The sequence below is a fragment of the Calonectris borealis genome, chromosome 5, assembly GCF_964195595.1.
Source record: "Calonectris borealis chromosome 5, bCalBor7.hap1.2, whole genome shotgun sequence".
Taxonomy (NCBI): Eukaryota; Metazoa; Chordata; class Aves; order Procellariiformes; family Procellariidae; genus Calonectris; species Calonectris borealis.
The window spans coordinates 19,237,394-19,263,773 of record NC_134316.1 but is presented as its reverse complement, the minus strand read 5'-3'; the positions used below and the strand labels follow the sequence as shown (position 1 = coordinate 19,263,773).

The 26,380-nt window shown below is 38.6% G+C and overlaps 1 protein-coding gene across 11 annotated transcripts in view; it reads right to left on the bottom strand.

The window, feature by feature from the left end:
* TTC7B (tetratricopeptide repeat domain 7B) overlaps positions 1–26,380 on the bottom strand; it is a 149,613-nt gene that overhangs the window by 111,066 nt on the left and 12,167 nt on the right. For 5 of the 11 annotated variants that reach the window (XM_075151288.1, XM_075151274.1, XM_075151281.1 and 2 more), the window contains exons 2-4: positions 15,540–15,694; positions 14,237–14,405; positions 766–896 (exon numbers count right to left, since the gene is read on the bottom strand). In XM_075151288.1, the coding sequence (XP_075007389.1) occupies positions 766–896; positions 14,237–14,405; positions 15,540–15,694 (455 nt within the window). Of the gene's footprint in view, positions 1–765; positions 897–1,887; positions 3,640–4,664; positions 4,856–5,526; positions 5,639–14,236; positions 14,406–15,539; positions 15,695–26,380 lie in introns of those variants that run through there. The other 6 variants (XM_075151279.1, XM_075151280.1, XM_075151277.1 and 3 more) reach the window with 6 other exon arrangements.

Here is a 26,380-nt window from a genome sequence, read left to right as displayed (position 1 = left end):
CATGAGATAAAATGACAAATGGGCTATTAAGTCCAATAACATTGTCCTGATCCAATTTATAGAACTATTAAGATTTATCTCAAGTTCACCTATATTTCAAAATCATATGTTTATCTGGCTATCCTATCTGGTGATATTTTCATTGTCCCAGGATTGTGCCTATTAGTTGAAGCAAACACACTTTCAGTTACTATTCTGGACACCCCACTGATACATCAAGTGTCTTGTTGACAGGTACAACGTTATTTCAGAATTTTACCTTCAAGTAGTTTTATAAAGAAGATTTAAGAGCAGTGAAGTTATTGGCCCCAAATAAACATCAACAAGATTAATTTTCAATCTTCATAGCTTCATTTTGAAAATAATTCTTTTTAAGAATATCTGAAAAGCTAGTAAGTATATACATACAATGTACATATTCCCACGTGTGTTTGAAAGACACCATAATCCCAAGTTCATAAATGAACTACCATAGAGAAACAGAGGGCACAGATCAGCATCTTGAATATACATAGTAGTTCAGAGGAGTTGTCCCTTTTTAGACTACTAGCACTATTTTCTAAGAGGTTAGAATGAAAGAACAGTCAGAAGGACAGCTACCAGACATCCATTAAGGCACACTAATTTATTGCCCAATTGTAAGTTGAAGTCCTAAGAAAACAAATATTAGACATCTTTTAATTGAGTTACCAAAATGCTGGTAACACCACATCAATGAAAGATGAGCCATGCATTTCTTCAATTAAGCAAATCATCCCAGCTTACCCTTTCTATCTCCTGAAGGTACAGAAGAGCAATATCCCCAGCCTTCTCATAGCATGTAACAATTTCTTGTTCACGGTCCACATGGAGGTTGCTAGCTGAAGAAGAAACTGGCAATTTCTCAAGACAGAGACCTGAAAAAAAAAAATTCAAATGAAGCATTAAAAACTAATGAGATATAACACTATACCTCAAAAACAGTCCAGGCTAAGCCCCTTTGATTAGGAGAAGAAACAGAGAAAAAAAAAAAAATTACCAAAAACTTATGAAGGTATGGTCCTCTGATACAGACACTAATAAATACATAAACAACAGTGACTCCTCCTTAATAATTATAAAACCAGAAGCAGCAATTTTTTTAAAATCAATTTTGATTTAAAAGACATTATGACAGTCTACCACAAAAGTGCCTAGTGTCTTTCTATACCAGTTTTAAATTACTGAATACATCTTCGCTTTTCCAGAGTGATCACAGAAACCAAGGCAGGGTGAAGAAAGGCACTCAAGGTAATACTAAACTTAGTAACTGCGCAAGGCAGAAGCACCTATAAAAACAAATACATTTTCAAAAAATAAGGGGTTAGGAAGTGTAATTTTTGTATTTAAATTTAGTAAGAGGTAGCTTGCTCTCATCAAGGCACAGAAGTCTTTCCCTCTCAGGACTTTATTAAACTTATCCAACAAATACATTACCGGGTGCTGTGAAGGGAAAAAAAAAGTCTTTGCTTGTCTAAAATAAAAACCCAACAACTCTTACTAATCAATGCTATCTTCTACACAAACCACTTCTCTTACCCTTATTTTCAAGATAATTAGAGAAAACAGCTGGAAAGGACCTTGAGAACACTAATTCATCTATCTGACCCAGGAATCAACCAACCCCAGACACTTGTCTAACCTGTTCTTAAAAGCCTCTGACAACAGGGATGCCTTCCTATGCAAATTATTACAGAGCTCAACTATTCTCACAATTAGTATTTTTTCCTAATAGCTAGATCTCCCTCCCTAGATTAATTACTCCTAGTCTTCTTCACAGAGAGATTATTCCTTTCTTTACAAAACGTTTTTTCAATGTTTATCTAGGGAAAGAGAGACATGCTTGCAACAGAGAATGTCAATTCTCACTCATTTCTCTTTTCATGCTTCCTTGACAGCTAATCATTTTTATCTTCTCTGGACACCTCCGACTGGTTGCCTTTATCTTGACTCACTGTGCCAAAACTGGATACACGGCTCCACTTGAGCCTCAATAGCACTGAGCAGAGAAGATGAAAGACTTCCTGGTTTTGATATAGGATACTTTTAAAAAAAAAAAATACAAATTAGCAGAACTTTAGGGCCTTCCCTTACATATTAGTGAAGCATTCTCTTCTGTTTATGATCTGCAACAGACCACCAGATCATATCCTGCAAGCCAAGTGCCTCATCAGTTACCCCATCTTATATTTATTTGAATAATTATTTGTATTTGAAGTGTAGCACTTTCCACATGTTCTTAAGAGATTTATTTTAGGTCATTCTTCCAGCTTGTCTGCAGTCAATGCTGATCCTAAAGCGCCTTCAACTGCTCCGGCATTAATATAATACACTATTTAAATGACCATATTCTCAATTCATCGTCCAAGGTTTTGAGAATCCATTGCTGGAGAAACTAAAAACAAAAGCAAAAACAAAACAGATAATTATATATTGGGGAGATGCCAGGTAGTACAAAACCCCAGTCTGAAGAACAGTTTATCAAAGGATTTCTTTCCATCAATAATGTAAGGTGGGGACAGCATGCTTCATTGGAATGGCAATAGTTTTCCTACTAAAACACCTTGGGAAGACACAGACATGGAATCTGGAGTTTATTTATCGATAAACTCAAACTATGCAATATTTGTGACCTCCAGATTCTTTTAAAACATCTATTAAGTTTCAATATCTCCCTGTAGAAGTATAACATATCTGTATAAAAAACCATCAAGCCATATTTCTGGCTTGAGAGGACGCCTTAAGTCTGTATCAGAGTTTGTTGGCCACCTTTACACTCTAATCCACCCTTTTACCAGAACAAACAACATATATCCTACAGCTCTATTTGCTCACTATACATCCAGTTAAGACAAAATCCTGTCTCCACTACTCACGGCTCTGTTAAAGACAAAATCAAATTCAACATACTTTTCAAAAACCTACACATTCCTAAAGAGCAGCAAACACATAAGTAGTCTGTCTCTTAAAAACCCGCCACACCTGAGTACAACAGACATTGGAACTTCCTAACATGTTATGGTTTTCACCTAACATATCTCTAAAAATAAACTATATTTGAAAATAGCCTAAAGTAGCCTAGGCTAATCTGCTTTCTTTCAATTTTTCAATCAAATAGCAAATATCTGAGAGGTTTTTTTGCTAATTGTAAGTCATAGACCCAAAAGCAGGAAGATTAAACTATAGAAAAAGGTCAGTTATCCTGCTTCTGCAGTAGGCTTGAACTGACCTTCTAATAAGAAGATCTAAATGTAAGGTTGATGCTGGATAGAAAGTTTGCAGTGTCGTACGCAAACACCTTCAAAGTCAGACTTAGAGGTGACCATAAAATACAATAAATGAGCTGCAATAAAAATGTCAAATAACTGAAAGCATCAGATAGTTGGTAAGCGGATCACTCCTCCCCACCTCTTCTCTCCCATGACATGAACAGCCAGTGCGCCACAGTAATCCTCTACTACAGGAAACATATTACCCAACTGGCTATTTGTAGATTTGACTTGGACTTATTATTTCTATTTTTATACTTTGTGGCCACAACTATAATCTTTTTAATCTGAAAAACTCACTGTAAGAACATTTTAGCTGAGAATTTTCTTTAAGATATGAAAGCACCTCTGCCAGAGGTGCTCTGCCAGAAACTTTAAGTAATGCAGAAGGGAAGTACAACATTCTACGTGTCCTTTGATGAAGTATAATAATACTAATAATACTATTTCTTAGGGTAACTTCATTATACAACTATTATACAACTGTATTTTTCCTGGTATGTTTATTACAACCCAGGAAAGTATGACTATTTTAAGCAGAAAATGCTTTAGAGCAGGAAGATCATTTGGAGAACTATCTTCAAATGACCACTTAACAGGATGGTTTGGACACTTTATTTGGTTTGATGACACACGGAATAATTACAACTCAATATTGTAATAAAAATGTAAACATATCAACTAGAAGAAAAACCCGGAATAAATTATTATTTCTGTAATAGATTACTTGTTTAATTTTTTTCTTAAATACAGATGAAATTTAGGAAATACTGTATTAAAGTACATAAAAGTTTTTTTTAATTCTAAACAGGTATAAATAGCAACATAGCAATAACAACCACATAATATACTGCCCACTTCTTTGTAAGAATACTGAGAGATGATAAAAAGTGAATTAAAATAAGAGATTATTCTATTAGGCCCTTGAAAAAACAACAAGCAAGTGGTAACACACAGAATTGAGAAACACATGAATTTCAAACAAATACATATGGCCCTAAATTACTGTGGTGGTGCATTTCCCCCCTTCCCCTGGGCCGCTCTATGATCTCAGGAACTCCTGTTGGGCCTTAGCCATTGTATAACGAGTTGGGCGGTTGAGCGTCCCTTGACCGTACCAGGCACTCTTGCATGGCTAAGGTGGGGAGCGACACTGATCGTACCAGGAACACCGGCTACCTGATCAAGGCAGGGAATGAAAGCAGGGGATAATTTGTCATCCCTGACAGCCCTGAAGCATTCCCTACCTGGATCATAACTCAAGTGGAACGATACCATGGTTACCGTGGAACAATACCATAATTACTACCCCGGACCACGCCGGATAGCGGCCAGGATGGAAATTTACTGATGACTAAAGCCAATCATCTTGCAAACCTATAAACAGTGGTCCCAAGCGAGACCCTTTGAGTTCTCCTGGACCGCAGCAGGCTGCGCCTAGAGTCTCCCTCTGAGTGGGACGCCTCTCAGAGTTCGCAAACTCTCGAGTCTGTGATATTCGGAGGACCATCGGAACCTGGGCTGAAACACTCCTTGGCTGAGACACTCCTTGGGGCTCAACCCTTCGCCTGTTGAGAAATGCCAAGACATTTAATGTGAGTATTTCACAGACAGGGAAATTTCCAGTATTTCACAGGGGAATTTTTAACCAGTATCTTTATCTAGCTATAGACCTTTGTCTTTCAAGAATTTATCTAGCTACGGGCTCTTGTGTGTGAATAGATCTATATTGTATGTGTGTATGTATTGATTTAGATAACTAACAATAAGCATAATCTGTAGTTTAGTAATTGTACTAAACTTGATTAACTTGCTTTGTAACTGTTAAATTAGTCAATGATTAAATGCTGTCAAAATCTGATGATCTACCTTAAAACTGTAAATGAACTTTAGATTGCTGCTAGACACTTTAAATAACTGCTAAACAGATATAACCCCTTAGGCATAAACCATTGCCCAAGTTTGAGACTAGGGGTAGATCCAGCCACACCTAGACTCCTCTCTGAGACCTAGACTCCTCTCTGAGAAGTTTAGAAAGCAAGGGGGTCTACTCTGAACCTTGTGACTCAACAGGAGGGTCTTCCTTACCATTTTTGTTCTTGGTCTTTCTATAAATCATGCCAACATAATTCTGACACGATTTTCCCTGTGTATACTTAATATATGTAATAAGTAACAGAGTGAACCTTGCCATCGAATTCTGTTAAGTTGCACTTTTACAAATTTCTATTAACATCACCTTTTGCTGATACCTTTGCCAGTGATTCTTTAAGCGGTCTCAAAATCACTCATTCGCGACAAACCAGCGTAGTCGGCAGGATCCTAAATCAGTATTTTGCAACAATTACCTGCTGAAGATTATTGCATATATTCAGACAGATCAGTTCTCCCCTTTGTGCTTGTTCCCACACCTGCCAGGCAGGAATCTCTGCTATTCTCCTTTAAAAGGGCAGGAATTTCTTTTAACTGTCTGCAAACTTTTTTTGAGATATTCGGAAAAGAGGTACATGTTACTGCTACAAAATATTACTGCATTTGTTGTAAAGATCATAGCTATTGGTTTATCTAATCTTTATTGGTTATTTTGTTTTATTCTGCATTCAAGAATATCACATCAATTGGCATCACAAGCTGACTTTGATATTCATGGCTTTTAAGTTTAAGCCCTTGCAGTCAAAATCACCTTCAAATAAAAAGCTTCCAACAAACTGGGTCAGTTTTATTTCGGGAAGACGCTTATCTCATACATATCTAATCCTGATATCAAGCAAGATGACTCCTGAGGGAAAAGAAATTGAGAAGCAGTGAAATGAATACAAGCCCATACTAGTTAAGCTTACATGTTTTGCAAAGTAACTCTAAAATTGCTTGTCTAAAGAGTAGAACAGCAAGAAACAGTATTTGGACAAGAAAAGACTATGCCTGATACTTAAACTACATGATAAATGGCAAAGGTTTTCTTTAAATCTTTGAAAACTTTATAAATTGTCCATATTTTGTAAAAGATGCAGAAAGCAAACAGTAGATAGTTTTTTCACTTATTCCAAGTGGCATTCTTGTGTCCATGGTCTCAAAGCAGTGGTCGAGGTTATGCCAAGTTCATTTTTACAAATACAAGAGCAGACCAGCCCTACCACAACATATGCACACACCAACCACTACCCGAAAAAAGAGAACTCCTCAGTTAAGAACGAGTAACGAACTAACAATTTTTAAGAAGTCCCCATGCAATAGATTTGCTTATCCTTAGATAACCAACTGCTTTACGTTAAAGACAATGACAGTTATTACTTTTCATTTACAAACCACTTAAAAAAAAAAAAAAGAAAGCAGACTTATAACTTCTGTAGGAAAACTGATTAACTAACACTCCCATTTCATTATACAGAGTAAACCAAAAATTCCTCTAAGGTCAAAAAAGAATCCACAGCACTTCACCATTTTACCAAGTACTCCTACCACACAGATCACTACTGAGACCATTAAAAAAAATCCCACACGGCTGAGAAAAGCCTATCACATTTACTGCATTGTAAATCTGAGGATTTTCCAAGATGCCAGACAGTACCTTATCTGTATAAGTGCTGCTAAACTTTGGAGACCACAAATAATAACGGATCTCAGTTTATCTACTGTTTTCAGTAGACAAGCCAAAGGACAGAGGAAAAACAGTGAAAGACTATTTTATACTTAAGTAAATAAACATGCTTTTGCAAGAGAGGAAGAGTTGCATCAATAGATGCAAAGATTTCCGGGTTTGCTTCCTTTTTTCCTTAAATGGACACACAAAATCCAAGTGTCTTTTAGTATACAGCACTTACTCTTCCCTATATGATATGCAAAGCAACACTGGTAAGTATTCCAAACACAAAAAACCCGTTTCACCTCCTTTTAAAGAAACTTCATATTTAGCTTATATATTTAGAATAAACCATTATATAGACTATGGCAAACATTTACAAGTCACTTTAAAAGAGGAACTGAAACAATCTAGAGTTACCGCTATCAAGGAACTCCCACAGTTTATTTCCGAACTTAGAATGAACACTGCTAATCTCACTGAAGGGAAAGACTTATTTCTAGAAGTCCTCAATCAAAGATTGTGACTTGCTGGCAGAGGGTTTTTTTAGAAAGCAAAGCATGAATTTTTTTCCTCTTCAATTGCCTACTGGTATTTGTAAAGTAATTATTATAAAGGAAAGGAGGAAAAGTAAGAATAGAGAGTAGGGAAATATATTTATAATAAATTACCTCTTACTTTCACAGTTACTGCAGATACATTGTCTTAGTAGGAACTGCCTATTTCTTTAGGCGATCTAAGGAAACACAATTCATTTCTCTGATTTTTTCAAGTACCTTGTATTGCTCGTCCCCCCCATGCCAAGACACAGGGAAAAAAAAGTCTCCAATAACTGTCAGGATGCTAGTTTCATACCCAATTAGCTTTCCAGAAAATGCATCAGAGAGAAGGTCAATACACCCTTCTGTCAGCATACTTGAATTTAAGGGAAGCTGCTCTGGCTAGCCACTCTTTTAAACACTTTAAATACTTAAAGAGAATTAAATCCATTCTAGATGAAACCCAGAGCAACATAAGCACAACCTTCCAGAGCTCAAGACCGCATTTTATCATGTATGCTCGTAGTGCAACGTCATTTCATCAGCACAGCTTTACTAATACCATAGTTATGCTAGTGCTTCTAAGTGTCTTGAAGTTTCTCAAAGTTAAAAAGAAAAAAAAAACAAAGAAACAGGAACACTAATCTCTTTTCTGAAGTGAACACCTACTTACTAATCCAAGCAGTCAATAAAACCTTAACAATATTTGGGGATTTCTTGTAATAACATCCGAGAGAACTGTTGTGAAACGATTGGTCACACTTGGCCTCTAAATGTAACGACATTCAAATCTTTGCATTTTCTTAAAAGCACAGAATAGACTTTTATAATATTTTTAAACAGAAGAGATCAGTATTTTCACAGATGCATTTGCTTCTTACAAATCATGTGCCAGCCAATTCTTGCTTTACAGTACAGCCCTTTGACAGACAAGCAACTTCTGGAGAGGCTGAAAAAGTTCAAACTAGAAATAAAAGCTGGGAAAAGGACTGATAACCATTGTAGATCTTGGAGCAAGTGAATCTCTGATGAACCCTCCCCAAAGCAGAAGAGCTGCACACCAGAGTGTCAAGGAAGCTGTTCGCTCAGGAGAAAGGAGATGGTTCAGCTATGGAATTTATACTGAATTGTTTTGCTGTATATTGTCAGGTGCTCCTACAAGCACCCTTGAGGAAAAAAGACCAGGCTCCACTGTGACACCAGTTCTTCCCATGACATGAGAAAAAAGGCCAGAATCACTAATTTTAATTTTGGTCCAACATTTTCTCCCTCTCCTCACGCTGCCAAAGGCAAGATTCTGAAAATATTCTAAAGATTCTGAAGAAACTAAGAACAAGAAAAACACACCACCAAAACGCGTAAGTCCTAAAGAAGCCTATTTTAATAAGAAGCAAATTATTTTCATTCAGTGTTTGGATTTCAAATACTGGAGCTAAAAGCAGCACTGAGGAAAGCAGGACAAACCCCCCCCAGTCCCTGCTCCAGCAGGGCAGAAGACACAAAAAAAGAGGGGGGAAAGACAAGCTTTAACAGACAAAGTTTGAAGTATCTATAGCACAGGCTTCCTAGCCGTGGTCTGCAAACTGCTTGCTGAGGGGCTGCAACATTTGCACAGCCGTATTGGAGGAGAGAACTTAAGGAAGTTGAATTTTTGACCCATTGCCTAATGAGGCTAGAGATCCCCAACATAATTACTGAAACAGCTTTCATTTAGCATTCTTCCATGAAGAGCTGCTTGGTGTCTGCTGACACAAGCTAGCAGTGCACAAGATCTCATTACAATCGTATATGATTGAAGTTAAGTGCAGCATCTTTTGCAAAGTGCAAAGTAATAATTCACATGCACCTGACACTTCCACTGAACCTAATGAGTATTTCCATGTTTCTGTAAATAGAACTAATTAATAGCCAATCATTTAACTCGGTAAATGCAACATTAAATTTGAATATGGGCCAGCAGCAGTAAAGACAGACTCACCTTACTCAACATACATCATCTAAATATAAACACAGCTATTTGAACAGGCAATATGAGATGTAAAAGGCTACAAACCTGTAATGTCACAGTCTAACTTACATATGACATCCCTCACATCTTAACAAGAATTTGTTACTGTGATACAACACAGCCATCTTGACAGATAACCACAGAAGTCTACTGATCTATTACACTATAGTAAATACAAACACAGTTTATTTACTAAAATCAATTTTACAAATTTGCAGACTTTAAGAAATGTCAGACCTGTAAATTGCTATGCTCATCTATAAGCATTTGTAGAAAGATTCACTAATTTGTAATGCCATTATAAATCCATTTTTCAATCACGTCTTTTGACTTATGCAGCAGTATCAGAATCATGTTACCAAACATTTCAATAAGCTTATTTCCCAGTTAAATATATACTTGTTATTTCAGAGTTACTGACAAGTTGCACCTCCCCAAATTAACACCTCGATATCCCACTGTGCATGCATCTCATCTCTGCTTCCATAAGCAAACAAAAATTGCTTAGAAACAAGAGATATTGCCATGCACAGTATTTGAATAATGCTTATGTGTGCTTTCCAGTATATTACCTCATTCATATACTGCTGAAAACTTGCAGAATCTTAATTGTCCTGTTCCCAGAGGCCATATCCCTAGGAGGATATTAGCTTCAGCCATTATTAAAATGGATTCTAAATATATGCTTCTATATGCTAACAGCGTATACAGAATGTTTTCTGGTTGGTTTTGTAAGAGAAGGGAGTAGGAAAAGTTGGAGCTACCTACACAAGCCTATCTTGAAAAAGTCATACATAGACAGTCTTTAATTACTTCTTTATGGATTCATATCTTGTCTTATTTCAATTCTTCATAAGATTTTCCTCACTCTCAGAATTGAGCCTTGCCAATTAAACACAGCTAGTAAAGAAAGTAAACAAATGGATACTAAAGAGACAAAATGAACGTCTTCTAACAAGGGAACCTGCTTTACTTATCGGAATGTAGTAACTCCTAAGGAGATACTTAAATATCAGATACGTAATACAGCCAGAAATGTGCAAAATCCCTCTACATTTTACTTTGAACCAAGACTTGCCACCACAATCTCAAGACTGTTCTTCACTCCTCCTCCCCCTGCCCAGCCTCATTTCTTAGCTTTGCTCTTTCTGCATAAGACAGCTCTAATAACAGATACCAATGGCTAAGCTAATCTGTGGCAGAAGGAAAAAAATCTGCTTTTTTCTGTACTGCTTCTTAAAACTTCATATTAAAGGTATGACCCGCTCCTGTGACCTACTATCTTAAACGCTACTACAAAAGAAGGAAAGGCAACAGCTTCAGGGAGCCGGCTCCAGCAACATTCATACACCTGCTTTCAGGCCAACACTTTGCTACAAGGGAGTCTTGCAAACCTGCCCATCTCCTCAACAATGTCCTTTTATACCCATTTTTCTTTCCTTCATCACACCCTTTTGAAATAAGCTGGCAGCTCCAACCATAGACATTTTGCTACAGAAAACTGTTTTATCAGATGCTTTTCCTCTGCTTTTGTGTCAAATGTAATTACAAGCAGACGGGGGGAAAAAACTAAACAACAGATCCAAGTAAGTATTCTCATGTTTTTGCAAATACTAAGTAGCCCGTTGATTTGAAAAGCTCCATCTTTTCATTTCTATATTTTATATGACATTTAAAAATTACCCTACTCAATTTCTTAAAGTAAGTCTTTGAATCTAAGAAAATTCTGAATTTAATATCAAAACTACAATTTTATTAATACTCCAACTATCCCACACAACACCTTCTATGTACACATACAGAGTCATTACTCAAAAGCACAGCATCAAAATCAGCTCTTCCTTTAAAGTCAAGAAAACATGAGATCTAATCCAGAACTGGATTCTATGGGCACACACACACACACACCAGCAAACAAACAAAAAAACCACCACACCAGTGAAAGGTCAAAAAAGGTCCACAAAGTTAACCACATAAAAGACAACCGTCCTCCACTACACTGCTGTTTTTAACTTGTGAATTTGAGGAAATGGTGAAGGAAGGCAGAATAATATCAGAATTACACTACATTCAGTGTACTGTGTGGTAGTTACCTCCTCTCAACTTTTGCATGAGGGATATCTAAACAGTGCTGAGTCCTGACCTATGCTAATCAAGTTTCTGAGGCTTTGCCTCATGCATCCCACTCAATCTAGCACCTCTGAGGTTACAGAATGAAACCTCGGAGTGAGAAGGTAAGAACTTGGAGGTAGTCCTACCTTAAATAACGAAAAAAATTTTAAGGCATTTAAAAACTATCTTTAGTTATCTGCCCTGTGCCTTTGTCAGGGCTAAGTACCTCAGTATCAGACCACTGCACAAGAAGATACAAGACTGCAAATCCATTGGAACTGGATTTGCCCCAAACTGGATTGAAATGGGGCAACTAAAACAGGTACCTTTAACTGCCTTTGTGCAGATTGCCGCACTGAACGGTGCATCCAGGCTGATGCTTGCAAACAGGCAGCACAGACAGTCCCACATTGCTTAATAACATGGTGCTATGTTCATGACTGCCAAAGAAATAAAATCTAAATACTCAGAAGAGTCTTATCTTTATATAATCAGGTTATCCTTGAACTTGCAAGCAGAAATACAAATCGTAGTGAAGCACAAAATCCCTGTAAGAATAACTTGTATTTAGTCGGGTAATACCTGCAAGCCTCAATCACCTCTGAAAAGACTCTGAATTCAGGCTGAAAAGTTTTATAGTCCACTCTTACAAATAGAAAGAAGAAATTCCAGGAGGAGGGGGCAAGAGGAGGAGAATTAACTGCACACTATTGGGTAGAAACATACACTATTGAACTGTCAATTACTCTAAACTTATCTAGACTTTGAATACTACATTTAAGACTGCTCTGTGACCTCTACCTCATTCTAGAACACACAGAAGACGATATTCTTGCAACCTGCTACCATGGGAAAAAAGTATATTAAATTTTATTAATCGTCCATTCAAACTGGAAATATAGTAGTAAAAAAAGATGAACACGAACAGAACAACAAAAACACCCCAATAGTTTGCTCAGGTAAACTGGTAGCCAGCCACCCAGTAGAAGTGACCAAACTAATGATGTCTGATCAAGATTAGATCAGGCTTGATATGATAGATTTCAATGTTTAAGTATAAAACTTGAAATCAGAAGCAAAAAACCCCCACCATGTCTGGCAGAAGACATGCTGGTTTTCTTCCCTCTCTCTCTTTTTTTTTTTTTTTAAATAAGCTGAACCTACAAAACATTCCAGGGTAGAAAAGATACATATTTTACTATTTTCTAATAAACGATTTTTATATTAAGTAAAATTAATAATACTAATCCTTTCTGCAAAATTTATGCCTTCATGTTTCAACTGTTATATACGAGCTCAAATAAAACAGACCCAGAAGAGTTGAGCTCTGGGAACAGATTCAATTAAATTATTGGGATTCCTTGGAGATATAAGCAAATTTAGGTACTTAAAGTTGATCAAGTCCAAGATTGCATTTTCATGGAAAGAACATGACAAATTCAGAAGACATCCTCATAGATTAAAAAAAAAAAACAAAAAAAAAAAAAAAACAAAACAAAAACTACAACCAAAAAAACTACAAAGCTGAGTGGAAGTCTACCCATACCAGACATTGCCAAAAAGCCCACAGAGATGCTGTATGAGAGAACTGAGCAGATTTACGTCATATATAAGAACTCCCCATGTACTCCCTTCCCACTTTAATCTAAATATTGCCCAGATTTAGGAAGCATCCTTTTGTCTCTGCTACCAGTTAGTTCTCTTATTTCCTTGACATCTCTATAGGGAATGATTCATGTTTGTCTATCGTTTACTAGAGGACTGTGCTGGTGGAAAACAGTCACCCTCTTCCAAGACTAATGTTAGAAACAATCCTTGACCCGTTGTCAGTGAATGCTATTGAAGTCTCTCCTAAATTGTGTTTGCTGACTTTGACACTCCTCTTGCCATAACAAAAAGTACATATGCACACCAAACCCAAGCTTAAACAAGCAGACCAAAGTAAACATTTAGACATAGTAAATTCTAATAAACCTACGGCATACAAACTGCCACTTTCCTCAACACATTGACCCAGCTTACTGCCTATTAATGAGTTTTCTAAACTGAAGTGGCACTGCCACCTTAAGACACAAGATCAGCATTACAATTTTCACTATACTAGACTAGTAAAAAAAAATTTTTTTTAAATTAACTTCACTTTCTGAATTTTTTAAAAAAGATATTCAGGTAAGAAAAATTAAAAAAATAAAACTGCGCAAGAAATGCACTGCTTCAAGTCATTTTATCACATTATTACTATTTTTCTCAATTAAGTAGCAATTTAGTTAAGCAATTTAGCTTAGGTTGAACATTTTAACATTCAGTAGAAGGCATCATGGTGAATCAAGGTTCTCCAATTCCATCCACAGCAACTGCAAAACTGCACTACTTTTGTAACTCTTAACTTTCAGCAATAGTGATAATACTTTTAGCATCTAGCCACAGTTATTGTGACATTTACATACTGAAGGACTTTTAAATACACACATCAAAAAAAATTGACTGGGTGACAACACAGTTAGAATATTAATTGAGGTAAAAATCTTGTCAACCTAGCACAAACTCTGAATAATTTAAAGGGGCCAAGCCATCCTTTTATTTATCTACAAGTGTGGTACTCCACCACTGTGTTGATGATACGCACACCAAAAATTTAATTTCGGACAAGATGTGAATTAACATTTTAAAAACTATTTCCAAATTATTATACTGGAAAGAGCAATCTTACCTTTAGTAGAGTACGCTTCAGCAATCATCCGTAGCCTATACGGTGGCACTGCGGCTAGCTGCAAGTCATCAACTCCAACTCTGGCATATGTGTTCAGAGCTTCTTTGTAATCACCTTCCACGTAATTTAATTTGGCCATAATTAGGTTAGCTTCTTGTAAGAATTCTGGCTAGAAGGAAGAGGAATAAGAAAGGTTTTTTTTCCTGAGAAAGCACACCTAATTCTTTCTGAAAATTATCTGGTCTGTTTTCAGTATATATGCGCTGTAGAAACCCTCAGGATATTTCTTGTAATAGCGCTACAAACCAACGAAATTCTGTCTTCATGTAATATTTGGGAAGCTTGCAGTAGGGGGTGAATCCACAAAATCTCACTCCAAGCTACTGAAAAGCACTACCAGTCATTTTATATATTCACATATTTATTTACACATGCACCAGAAATACCTCTGTCAGGATCCAGCTTTGCCAGGTGACAAAACTATTTAAAGGCAGCCTATCGTTGCAACCCCTCCAATGATTTTTTCCTAACACCAACAAGCACAGTTGAAAATAACATAGCATCAAAACTCAATGATATATGTTCCACAGCCTATATATTTAATTCGCACAATTTCAAAGTATTGGGGCAGGAGAAATGTCTTGCAAAAAGGATTCATGGAAGAATGAAGAAAGAAGAGAAATTAATACTCCCACAAATCACAGGAAACAAAACATTACAGATGACTGTAAAACAAAGTCCTTTTGATCTCTCAAAAGATGGACACTGATACAGATAAGATAAGCTGATGTAGTAGCTACAATGATAGTTAAGCAAAGAAAGGCCAGAATGGTTAAGAACACCAAAAGGTTATGACAGAAAATCGCTCTCAAGTATTAACCTCACTTTCCGCCCCCACAAACATAACTTAAGGAACCTTTCTTGAATACTTAAGAGACTATTACAGAAATTTGTGAAGTATTTTGCATTTTTCTAACATTTCTATTTAATGCACTACAAACAATATAGTTATATACTCCAAGAAAAACTTCCACAAAACAGGTTGTAAGTTCTCCACTTAAGCATCCCAGAAGACAATGACAGTTTTCTTATTCTTCTAATGAAAGAAGATTTGAGAAATTTATCTGAACAAAAATCCATGAAGAAACAAAGAGCCATGAAAGAGCATACTGCTGATGATGTTCTGGGAGTGGCACTGGTAATAAAACACCACACAAGCACTTTCCACATTTTTCTCCATGATCAGCAGAGTACTCCAGTCAATCTCAGCTTTTCTAATTCTTGCTCAGACTCACTTACATACCTTTAGGTTTCCCCTGTCAAGTGCTGCTGTGAGATGTTTCCTGACCTCAGTCAGCTTTGGCCGGGGGCCCAGTGGACTACTACTCTGTTTAAGAGCATTTTCCTTCAAAAATTGTTCTAGTTTGGACTCCCCAAGAAGAAGTTCTGCCATGTCATCTGTAAATGAAAGCAAACACATGAAATAGTAGAAATCATTTTATTTCACTAACATTTCAGTGGAATTAGAACATTAACCTGAAGTCAGTATTTTCCCCTTCCCGCTTAAAAAGCAACACTTGATTCAAAAGCCTTATGTAGCTTTCTGAACATGACAAGATACACTTCTGATATTCACTTTACCAAAAAAATGGTGTGTGTTTCACAAAACACCTATTGTAGGTTCAAATATGAATACTGAGAGATATTGGATTAATTTATGCAACTGGTTTTGAGTTACATGTCCCTCAGGATGTCTTTGATCACCATCTATATCTCGGCTGTAAGAATGCAGATATCACTCAGACCTTGTTAAGGCTCCAGCCATCCCAAGTCTTCAGTAAGACACTCTCCCCGTGTCTTAGGAGGCATACCACCACTTCTCAGACATGAAGGTAGAACGTAATACCAGGCTGCCCAGCAAAGCTGCAGCTACCACATTTGCCGAAATTCAAGAAACTAGTCATCCTTTACCTTGCCCTTACCCAGGACCACTAAACTTATTTTACTGAAATGTGTTGAGTAGTTTTTCTAGTGAGAAGAGAGCTGTAAAAGTCATCACCTCACTATCTGGGACTTCAAAAGCCCAGATCATGCCTTGCAAACAATGTCTGAATAACCCAAATTTGAACTAATAATAAATAAAATAGATTTTAAGAAGGGGAAAGGCAAAAAGCTAACAGTCAGAAAAGTGCTCACCACCCTATAACCTTTAGCACTGTCCTTAGAGGTTGTGGGAAGGGACTGAAAAACCAGGACACGCAGAACTCATTGTTACTGTAGAGGAAAAGCTTTCCTTCAGGAAGTATAAATGCATGAGCATTATCTCAGCTTTTAAGTACAGCAAATTTCAGTCTCATGTCAGTTGGACTAGTATACGACCCATGTACAATGCCATTATACAGTAAGCTATAAGGACCAGTGCTGTCCTGTAATATGTCCTATCAAGTAGAAAGACAAAAACCTAGAATTTTTTTTCCTTAAAACCTCCAGCTAACTGCTAATTCTTAAACCATAATTTCTTCAGGAGAGAGTTTAAGAGACCAGACAAACAGCAAAAGAATCAAGGGAGTGATTATTTTTCCATTTATGTTTTTTATTTGATGTTCTGGGGAAGATAGCCATGGTAATCTGGGCATTTATTTTTTCTCAACAACCATTCACTCACATTTTACTGTTTAAACGCTACTGCAGAAGGGAAAGATCTCAGCATCCAGATGAAGACAAGCCACGCCACATATGCAGCCTGGTTACCAGCCTGCTTAATTTTCTGGCTTTCAGACCATAATTGTCAAATTCATCACTCTTAAATTTGCAGTAACAGTTTCATTCCTTTGCCCACCAAAGTTTCTCCTGATACTTCAGCTATACTCATCTCATCTCTTCATCAGACAATACCAAATAATCTGCAGTGTCACTTTCTACATGCACTTTCTTCTTTGAAGAGCGCCTTTATGCCTCTTCACGTGTGTTTGTTTTGCCTAAATTGTGCACCTTCTGCTCAATTTATCCCCCCTGCCCACAATGCACTCTGGATACAACTTTGATACATGCTAGCCAAAAATATCGGTTCCTTGAAAGATAAGGAAGGGGTAAACAAAATATCTCCCTCATGCATCATTACTTTAGAGACATTTGAAAAAACAATGACACTCGGCATCTTCCAAATACATATTAAAGGCATACAATTCCCAGTTCAAAAAAAAGAAAAATTACTACCACTCAATAATACAGCTATAGTATAACAATAAAATCTTATTACCCACTAATTGGCAACCAAAAAAATGCTTTTATTTACCTATTCAATGCTCATATGGCAAATGGCAGAATTTGACATGCATCAGTAAGTCCATCATACAATTTGCCCATCCCTTAACAATGAAGTTGATCAGTTTATAAAGTTTGACTGAAATGTTTTCATCCCAAATATCTGATGTACAATTTAACAAAACAAATAAGAGAACTTAAGTTTAAGTTCTGAAAAATAAAAAGGCTTAAAGTTTGCACACTATACTATTTTAAATACAGCTTAGGGTATGCTGCATTGAAGGTTAGCTAATCTTGCACACTGGAAATTTAATGTTTCTGAACAGAACTAGAATGAGAAGGTTCTACAGTAAATAAGCAGTATTTTGGTAATGCACAAGAAACCCATTGTTAACTGCAGCAGGAAACAAGTGAGTTAGAGGACTTAAGCGCTTGGTCTATCAGGACTGAGCACATTTATGACTTAATATGGCTTGCAGAGTCTTTCCTGTGTTTAGAAAACAAGGAGAAAAAAAAATTCTTTACTACATGAGTTTTACCCATACATTATATCAGAGTACAGTAAAAAGCAGGGAAAGGGGCAGTAGATGCTCTCAGCATAAGCACCTGGAGGGAGCAACACCCGGCTTTGAAATCCCTTGTCCACAGCCTCCACTGCTCTACCACCTTATAGCAGCAGCAGCCACCAGCTCTGTCAGTCATGATCAGCTGCACTCTCCTAGGAAAGGGCCCAAGCCAGAGACCCCAGACTGCCCCCCACCCTGGCCACAGGCCAGGATTCTGGCAGGCTCAGGGCCTGCCTGAAGACTGCGTTGAGGTTGGCCAAAGGCAAACAACTACACTTTGCCCTCTGGAGAAGAGCAAGAGAGCCAGCTAGAAACATCCCTTTTTATTGCACCCAGCTCATCGTCCTGGACCACACCACTCATCTGTAATTGGCACAACTGCCATTTTTAATTTCATAGGCTCTCAAAACTCCTATCATTTGAAGTTTCTTCTAATGTATTATACCTGAAATGTTAAATCCTCTGAGGAAATAGAAGTAGAGAAGGACCCAGTTTGTTCTCACACATTCACAATGTTATCAGTATAATTCCAGGAATTTTTGAAACAATTTACACTAACTTTGCTACTCTTTCATTGAAGTCTCAGCAAAAATAAAAAAGAAAAGATTTCGTTCAGCAAAAATGAAAAATAAAAAGGTATTTCAATGTACTAAGTGAAGAAAAAGAAATAAGAAACATACTTCAACATTAGGACAGCCAATTCAGGATCATACCCATGATGTTTTGAGCATTTCCACAGATTACAAACCCCTCTGGACAACCTTTTCCAACATTTGGCTGTTCTCATTGTGGAATTTTTTTCCTTGCTATCCATTCAACATTTCCCGTGTTGCAATTTTTGACCATTGCTTCTGATACTTTCACTGTGCATTTCTGAGAAGAGGCCACCTCCGTACTTAAGAGGGGGGTGAAAGATGGCAGCAGTAGGATTCCCTCTTAGTCTTCCCTCTCTAAGATCTAACAAATGCAGCGCGCTCAGCTGGTTCTCTTAGGTCACGTGCTTTCGCCCCCTTATCATCTTGGTGGTCCTCCATAGGGATAACTCTACTATACCAATGTCTTTCTCATGCCAGGGAGCCCAAACCTAGATACAAGATTCCCGATGTGGTCTCAAGTGACAAACAGTAGGGAATAATAATGTCTCTCAAACCGCTACCTACATTCTTACTAACACAGCGCAGCGTGCAGTCAGTCCTCATTGCTGCAAGGGTTTGCTGCCAACTCACGATCCCTTTGTCGTTCACCAGGACCTCCAGATCCTTTTCTGCAAAGCTGCTTTTTAGCCAGTGGATCCCCAGGCTATATTGTTACAGTTATTCCTTCTCAAGTACAGGACCGTGGCATTTGCATTTGCTGAACTTGATGAGTTTTGCCATTAGACCATTTCTCCAGCCTGTTGAGATCCCTCTAAACAGCAGTCATATACTCCCCTTCAGTTTTCTATCACCCACAAAACCATTGAGGGTGCATTCTCAGTGTCTACATCACCAAGAAAAATACTACAGTATTGACTGCAGTACCAACCCATGAGAGGCCCCACTTCTAATACGTCACAGATAGGATTTTTTTTTTGTTTTTGACCTGTGATCAAACCGCTGAGCCCAGCCAGTTTTCCACCTACCACCTGTGTTTTCAATTGAGCTACAAGATAAACTATAGGGAACTGTGTGCAAAGACTAGACAAAGTTGAAGCCAACAATATACCACCTTTGCCTCAGTCTTTAATAGTCAGAGCAGTTATCCTCAGGGTACTCAGCCCCCTGAGCTGGAAGACAGGGACGGCGAGCAGGATAAACCCCCCATAATCCAAGAGGAAGCAGTTAACGACCTGCTACGCCACCTGGACATTCACAAGTCTATGGGGCCGGATGGGATCCACCTGAGGGTACTGAGGGAGCTGGCGGAGGAGCTTGCCGAGCCACTCTCCATCATTTACCAGCAGTCCTGGTTAACGGGGGAGGTCCCGGACGCCTGGAGGCTTGCCAATGTGATGCCCATCTACAAGAAGGGCCGGAAGGAGGATCCGGGGAACTACAGGCCGGTCAGCCTGACCTCGGTGCCGGGGAAGATCATGGAGCGGTTCGTTTTGAGGGTGCTCACGAGCCATGTCCGGGACAACCAGGGGATTGGTTGTCCAATCAGGCCCAGCCAGCACAGGTTCATGGAAGGCAGGTCCTGCTTGACCAACCTGATCTCCTTCTATAACCAGGTGACCTGCCTAGTGGGTGGGGGAAAGGCTGTGGATGTGGTCTACCTGGACTTCAGTAAGGCCTTTGACACTGTCTCCCACAGCATTCTACTAGAGAAGCTGACAGCTCACAGCCTAGACAGGTACACTCTTTGCTGGGTAAAAAACTGGCTGGACGGCCGAGCCCAGAGAGTTGTGGTCAACGGAGTTAAATCCAGTTGGCGGCCGGTCACGAGCGGTGTTCCCCAGGGCTCAGTACTGGGGCCGGTCTTGTTCAATACCTTCATCAATGATCTGGATGAGGGGATCGAGTGCTCCCTCAGTAAGTTTGCAGATGACACCAAGCTGGGCAGGAGTGTTGATCTGCTCTGCAGAGGACCTGGACAGACTGGATCGATGGGCCGAGGCCAACTGTATGAGGTTCAACAAGGCCAAGTGCCAGGTCCTGCCACAACAACCCCATGCAATGCTACAGCCTTAGGGAAGAGTGGCTGGAAAACTGCCCAGAGGAAAAGGACGTGGGGGTGCTGGTTGACAGCCGGCTGAACATGAGCCGGCAGTGTGCCCAGGTGGCCAAGAAGGCCAACGGCATCCTGGCCTGTATCAGAAATAGTGTGGCCAGCAGGAGCAGGGAGGTGATCGTGCCCCTGTACTCGGCACTGGTGAGGCCGCACCTCGAATACTGTGTTCAGTTTTGGGCCCCTCACTACAAGAAGGACATGGAGGTGCTGGAGCGTGTCCAGAGAAGGGCAACGAAGCTGGTGAAGGGCCTGGAGCACAAGTCTGATGAGGAGCGGCTGAGGGAACTGGGGTTTTTTAGTCTGGAGAAGAGGAGGCTGAGGGGAGACCTCATCGCTCTCTACAACTACCTGAAAGGAGGTTGTAGCGAGGTGGGTGTTGGTCTCTTCTCCCAAGTAACAAGGTCTTTTCCAACCTTAATGATTCTATGATTCTAATATCCACTGTCCCCACTTTATCCATACAGTCAGTCACTTATCATCAAAAGCTATCTGGTTGGTTAGTCCTTGATAATCCCATGTTGCTCCCAATCACCTCCTCATCCTTCCAACCTGTCTGTAGGACATGCTTCCTAATCTTTCCAGGGCTTGAGGTTAGGCTGAACAACCTGCTTCTTGACCTTCTTGCAAATGGCCATATTTGCCTTTTTCCAGTCACCAGGAATCACCCTCAATCACCAGGACCCTTAAAAAAATGACATTGGTCCTTGCAATGACATTGGCCAGCTCTTTCGGCACTCTGACACAACCCACCTGCGTATCAGAGACTTGATTGTGCCCCCTTTGCCCAACACTGTCGTCCTCTGTCAGGGCATAATGCTTCACTTCACGAGACTTTTCCATCAAATGGAGTAATTTTCCATCAATATCAACAGATTTTCTGCAAGCACTGATACATACACTAAAAAGCACAAATGGTACAGACAATTGTCACTTGCTGCAAGAAAGCAAATTTTCCAAGAGAAGCAATATGCCAAATTGAGATTTTTTTTATTTTTAAAGATACTCAGCATCTATTTTGCTATAGTTTATTTTCTGCATGTTCTTTCTTTTCCTTCAAACAGAAACATAATTGATAAAAATCAACAGCTTGTGTAGCTTCAGTTTCAAGCTGCAAACTAAACAAGACATTAAACTGACCAAATCTAAACCTGGTATTTCGGACCAAATCCCCTTTGTTAGAGCCTTATTCTAAATTCTACATTTCATTAGCGTAGCCACAGTATTATTATAAACAAATAGTAAAGTCAGATATTATGACCAACATTACCCTGCTCAAAGATAACTTTAGCATAGCACTCTGTAGGATTGCACTTTCTGCAACTCTCTGTTCCATCTCTCTGAAAATCAAAGAGTGTAAACTGCATGCTCAGAAAAGACAGCTGGTTTTGTACACCAATGCAAGGCAGGTTAGTCTTTGGCATAAGGAGTTTAACATGTGCTGTGTGAAAGAGTCTGAGATCAGAGGCCCGCTCCAAACTTACAAAACTGTAAGCTTCAGAACATGTTCACAGGATGTAATTATTTGCCTTGCAAAGAATAGGTCACTGAAGGGTCCTTTCAGCACAGACATTTTACTAATTATATACAGAAGACTCCAGAGAGTGTTCCAAGTACACAATTTTTGTTTATGAGCCTCTTTAAAAAGGTGATTAAAAAAAGAGTGGGCCTTGAAAATAATACCCGAGGTCAGCATAGTAATGTCCTACTTGGGAGAAGAAAAATGAAGATTAATTTTACTAATTGTATTTTTAAAGCTAAGTAGTGACTTAAAAATGGGTAAAAATATGTTAAACTGTTTACTCTAAGTTTTAAGGGATGTGCAAGCAGATAATTCCTCCCTGATCTGTGCTCATCAAACCTGAAGTATTTCATTTAACAAGCAACATTCCGCTTTCCTTTTATTCAGTTTAACGTTTCACTGAGAAAACTTCATTTCCAGAGAAGCTTGAGGAAACATGAACGTCAAACATAGCAAGAAATCCAAATGACGCTGTAAAACCAGTGCTTTAGTTCAGGAGCTGAAATATCGTCAAGGCTGTTTGCAATGAAAAGAGTGAGGTCTATCATTGACATTCTTCAACACTTCAAACAGCAGAACTTCAAACGTGCCAAAGACGAAAGTATCACATACGCCTTCCCTCTCATATGCATCTCCTTTAAGTAGGTCTCAAAAATTCTTCTGACCCACACTCCTGTAACAAGCATTTCTTTAATTAACTTAAATACAGTAGATCTATCTTTATGGAGAGACAGGCAAAAACCACAGCTAGACTGTGCACCAGCTGTCAGAGATGTTTTGTTTATATAAACTGCAAAATTGTCATGGAAGCATGTGAAACAACTAGTTTGGATGGTTACAATAGATTAGCGGATATCTTGAAGAACAGGTTAGACACTAAGGAAAAAGAAAATAAACCTTGCACTGTTAGGTGTGAAAATGCATTCCCTGAGGCATGAGGATTCTTAAAACAAAGTGCTGAAACCGTCCCTATTACTAAAGGGGAAAATAATCATTTTGCCTGTAACCAAAGCACTGGCACATGCAAGAGCAGAGTATAGCCATACTCCCCTCCATACTCCAGTTGCTCAACAGCTGCACCATGAAAGAAGACGACCAGCTCTAGAAGCTCCAGCTGTCACCCATTTGTGGGGCCACAGTAGAACAAGACAGGCATAAACACCGATCTAGCTCTCTGCAGAAAGTTTGTAAGATCATTCCTCTCTTACACACAGAGGGAAATAAGAGGAGAGAAACAAGAAGCCACCTCTGGAAAATTTAATTTAGTCTCTCTCTCTCTCCCCCCTCCCCCATCCTCCCCCCTTCACTCTAAGGTAAGTTTCTTCTCTCTGACAATGACTTGAAAAAATATTATATTGTCTCTAAAGACAGGACACAAACAAGAGCAAAACCTTAAGTCCATGCTGGCGCATACTCTGAAACTATCAGACACCTTAAGATGAGAATCAAAGTAGTCTATAGCACCCAAATATTTTGTTCCCATCATTAATGTAAGTTAGAGAAACTAATGATCCATACTAGCTAGTGACAGTCACAGTGCAGCAACATACTCTCCTTCAGAGTAAAAGTGGGAGAGGAGAAAACAACAGCTGCACTTACACACAGATCCATCAAAACAAAAGCTATTCTTCTAGGTCACCCATACGCAGCACAACTCACCCTTTTCCTATACCATTGCTATATATCATGAGACACAGCACTATAAGAGAAACAGCTACCGTCAGACTGGCTTTCATCACAGAAGTGCTGCACTCACTCAGCTGCTGGTGACTAACATTGGAAGACAACAGGTCACAGAATGCAAAGCATAAAAGTTGCTGCAAAGCAGGATTTTCTTATTTACTGAGTCATTCATCTGCTAGGGCAGTCGGTCAGAGCCAGACATTGGCAACAAATTTTTGAATCAAATTATGACTGAGAGTGTGCTTTATTAACAAAGCATTGGCTCGAGGCATGTCAGCCATTCTGTGCCAGTAAGATCGAGCGTCTATGGTGCTTATAACAAAATTCCAATTATGTGGGCATTTCTGAAAGAAACCATTTATGAAACCATAGCTCTAGCAGAGTTTTTAATCAGTTTTAGCTATCCCTTAAGACATCCTGAAATAACGTAAGTAATGTTTGAGAAGAAATTGCTTTTCTTTTTCTTCCAGCACAGTATGACTGATCTAGATTACACTCTTCTATGAGACACTTATAAAGACAGAATTAAACTGTGTAAAGTTTTTAGATACCATGAAGTCTAGCAGTCTTTCAGCCAGTCTAAACAGATGTTTCAGAAGAAAAAGAAACTGTTAGTAAACAGTTTCAATACCATGAAAACCAGTTTCCCACTTTTAGAAAATTGAGATAGTTATGGATCAATATAAAATTCTTGATCAAAGGAAAGACTCCCTTTTATTCATCCATTCGTCCGCTGAAGAGTTCATCAACAACAATTACTTAGTAGAGTTAGGGGATATTTGATGACTTACATCACAAGTGCATTGCAGAACCATTTCCCAACTGGAGGACAGCCTAGCTTGCCCATCTGCTTCTGCAACATCACAGTATCACTGTGGCTAACAGGCACAGTATCACTTGCCTAACAGGATGTCCTCTGCCTATAATCAAAGACAAGTCTGAGCATCTTGGAACTGGAAGACAAACTAAAGGATGCTTTAAGTGAAATATCAATTTCTGTTAGCACCGAAAGCAAAAGCAAAAACCCAGACCTTCTACACATGCAAGCTGTTTTCTTTCAGCTTCGAGAAAGCTTAGATACACTCATACAAAATGGCTTGAGAACCTTGTGCAGACATGGCTATCGCTCTTTGCAAGATGGATCAGCCCTAACCGTCTTCAAAATGAGAATAAAGGCTGGCATAAATACGAGGTGGGGGAAAAACCACACATGATGACATGTCTTTGTAAAATAGTGTCTAAAAATACCATAATGACAGCTGCTTTGCTACTTGATTTTTAACATCTGCTTTTTGAAGCAAAATTGTTACAACACTATCGGGATCTGAAACAGTTACTCTCAAAAAAACAGAGAATTAAAACAGAGGATTAATCTTCATTTATCCTGGGTCAAGAATGATGAAGAATACTTATTACTATTAGCTTAAAACCATGGTCCATCTTGAATCATCCACTGAATCACATGCTAAAATACAAAATAATCAGTTTTCTGATGAATCCTACCTCAACCTCCAGGCATTTGTTGAAGAACCCAGGGGCTGTGAGCAGGCTAGGTGAGAGGAATATCTAGCTCTAAATTCCTTTCTATAAGTAAGTTTAGAGAGACGGGGAGAAAAAGGAAAAAAAGGGCAACAGTACACACAGCTCAAGGAAAAAAAAAAAAGCCCTAACTGAATACAGATTAGGAGCTCTGTCTCTTGTCTGCAGAATCCCTCTCCAAGAGGTGACTTTAAAAGTTCATTCAATTCCAGAGTACACCAAAATACATTCATAGCAAATGATTAAGTGTTCTCAACAGAACTAATGAACCTGCTACCTGTTGTTCTGTGGGGTACCAAATAGCTGCTTCATTAAAGTATTACTTTTCCTGTGGTGGTTCAACAGTCTTGGATAAAAACCAAAGCAAAACACTGAAGGTTATCTAGGCCACAACTACTATCTATGTGGTTTCTCAAGTGTTCCTAATATTATTGCAGAATATGTAATATTTTTTTAAAAAGGCCTGAAAATTATTTCAGTTGTATTTTTAATATCACAAGGAAATACATGAAAGGTACAATGCAAACACGCCTCCCACAGATAACATAGTTGCTATCACCTCTGTGGTAACAACTATCAACAACCCTGCTCCTGGTATCAAGGCTCCATGCACAAGATGTTCCTCTGCAATGAAACATCCATGTCATACTGCTGTCGTACGCTGGCAAGAATACCCATGATCCTGTGCTAACAAAGATAGTTACACATTATGGAGCCTTGACAGCTCAACATCTAAAGGCAGAAAGAGTAAGGGGAAAACCAGTGTTTTCTTCCTTACATGCCAAATGGCATAGATTAAAAGAAGTATTTTTAGTATTTCGTTTCACTCTTTTCTGAATTACACAGCTGCAAGAAAAATGTGCA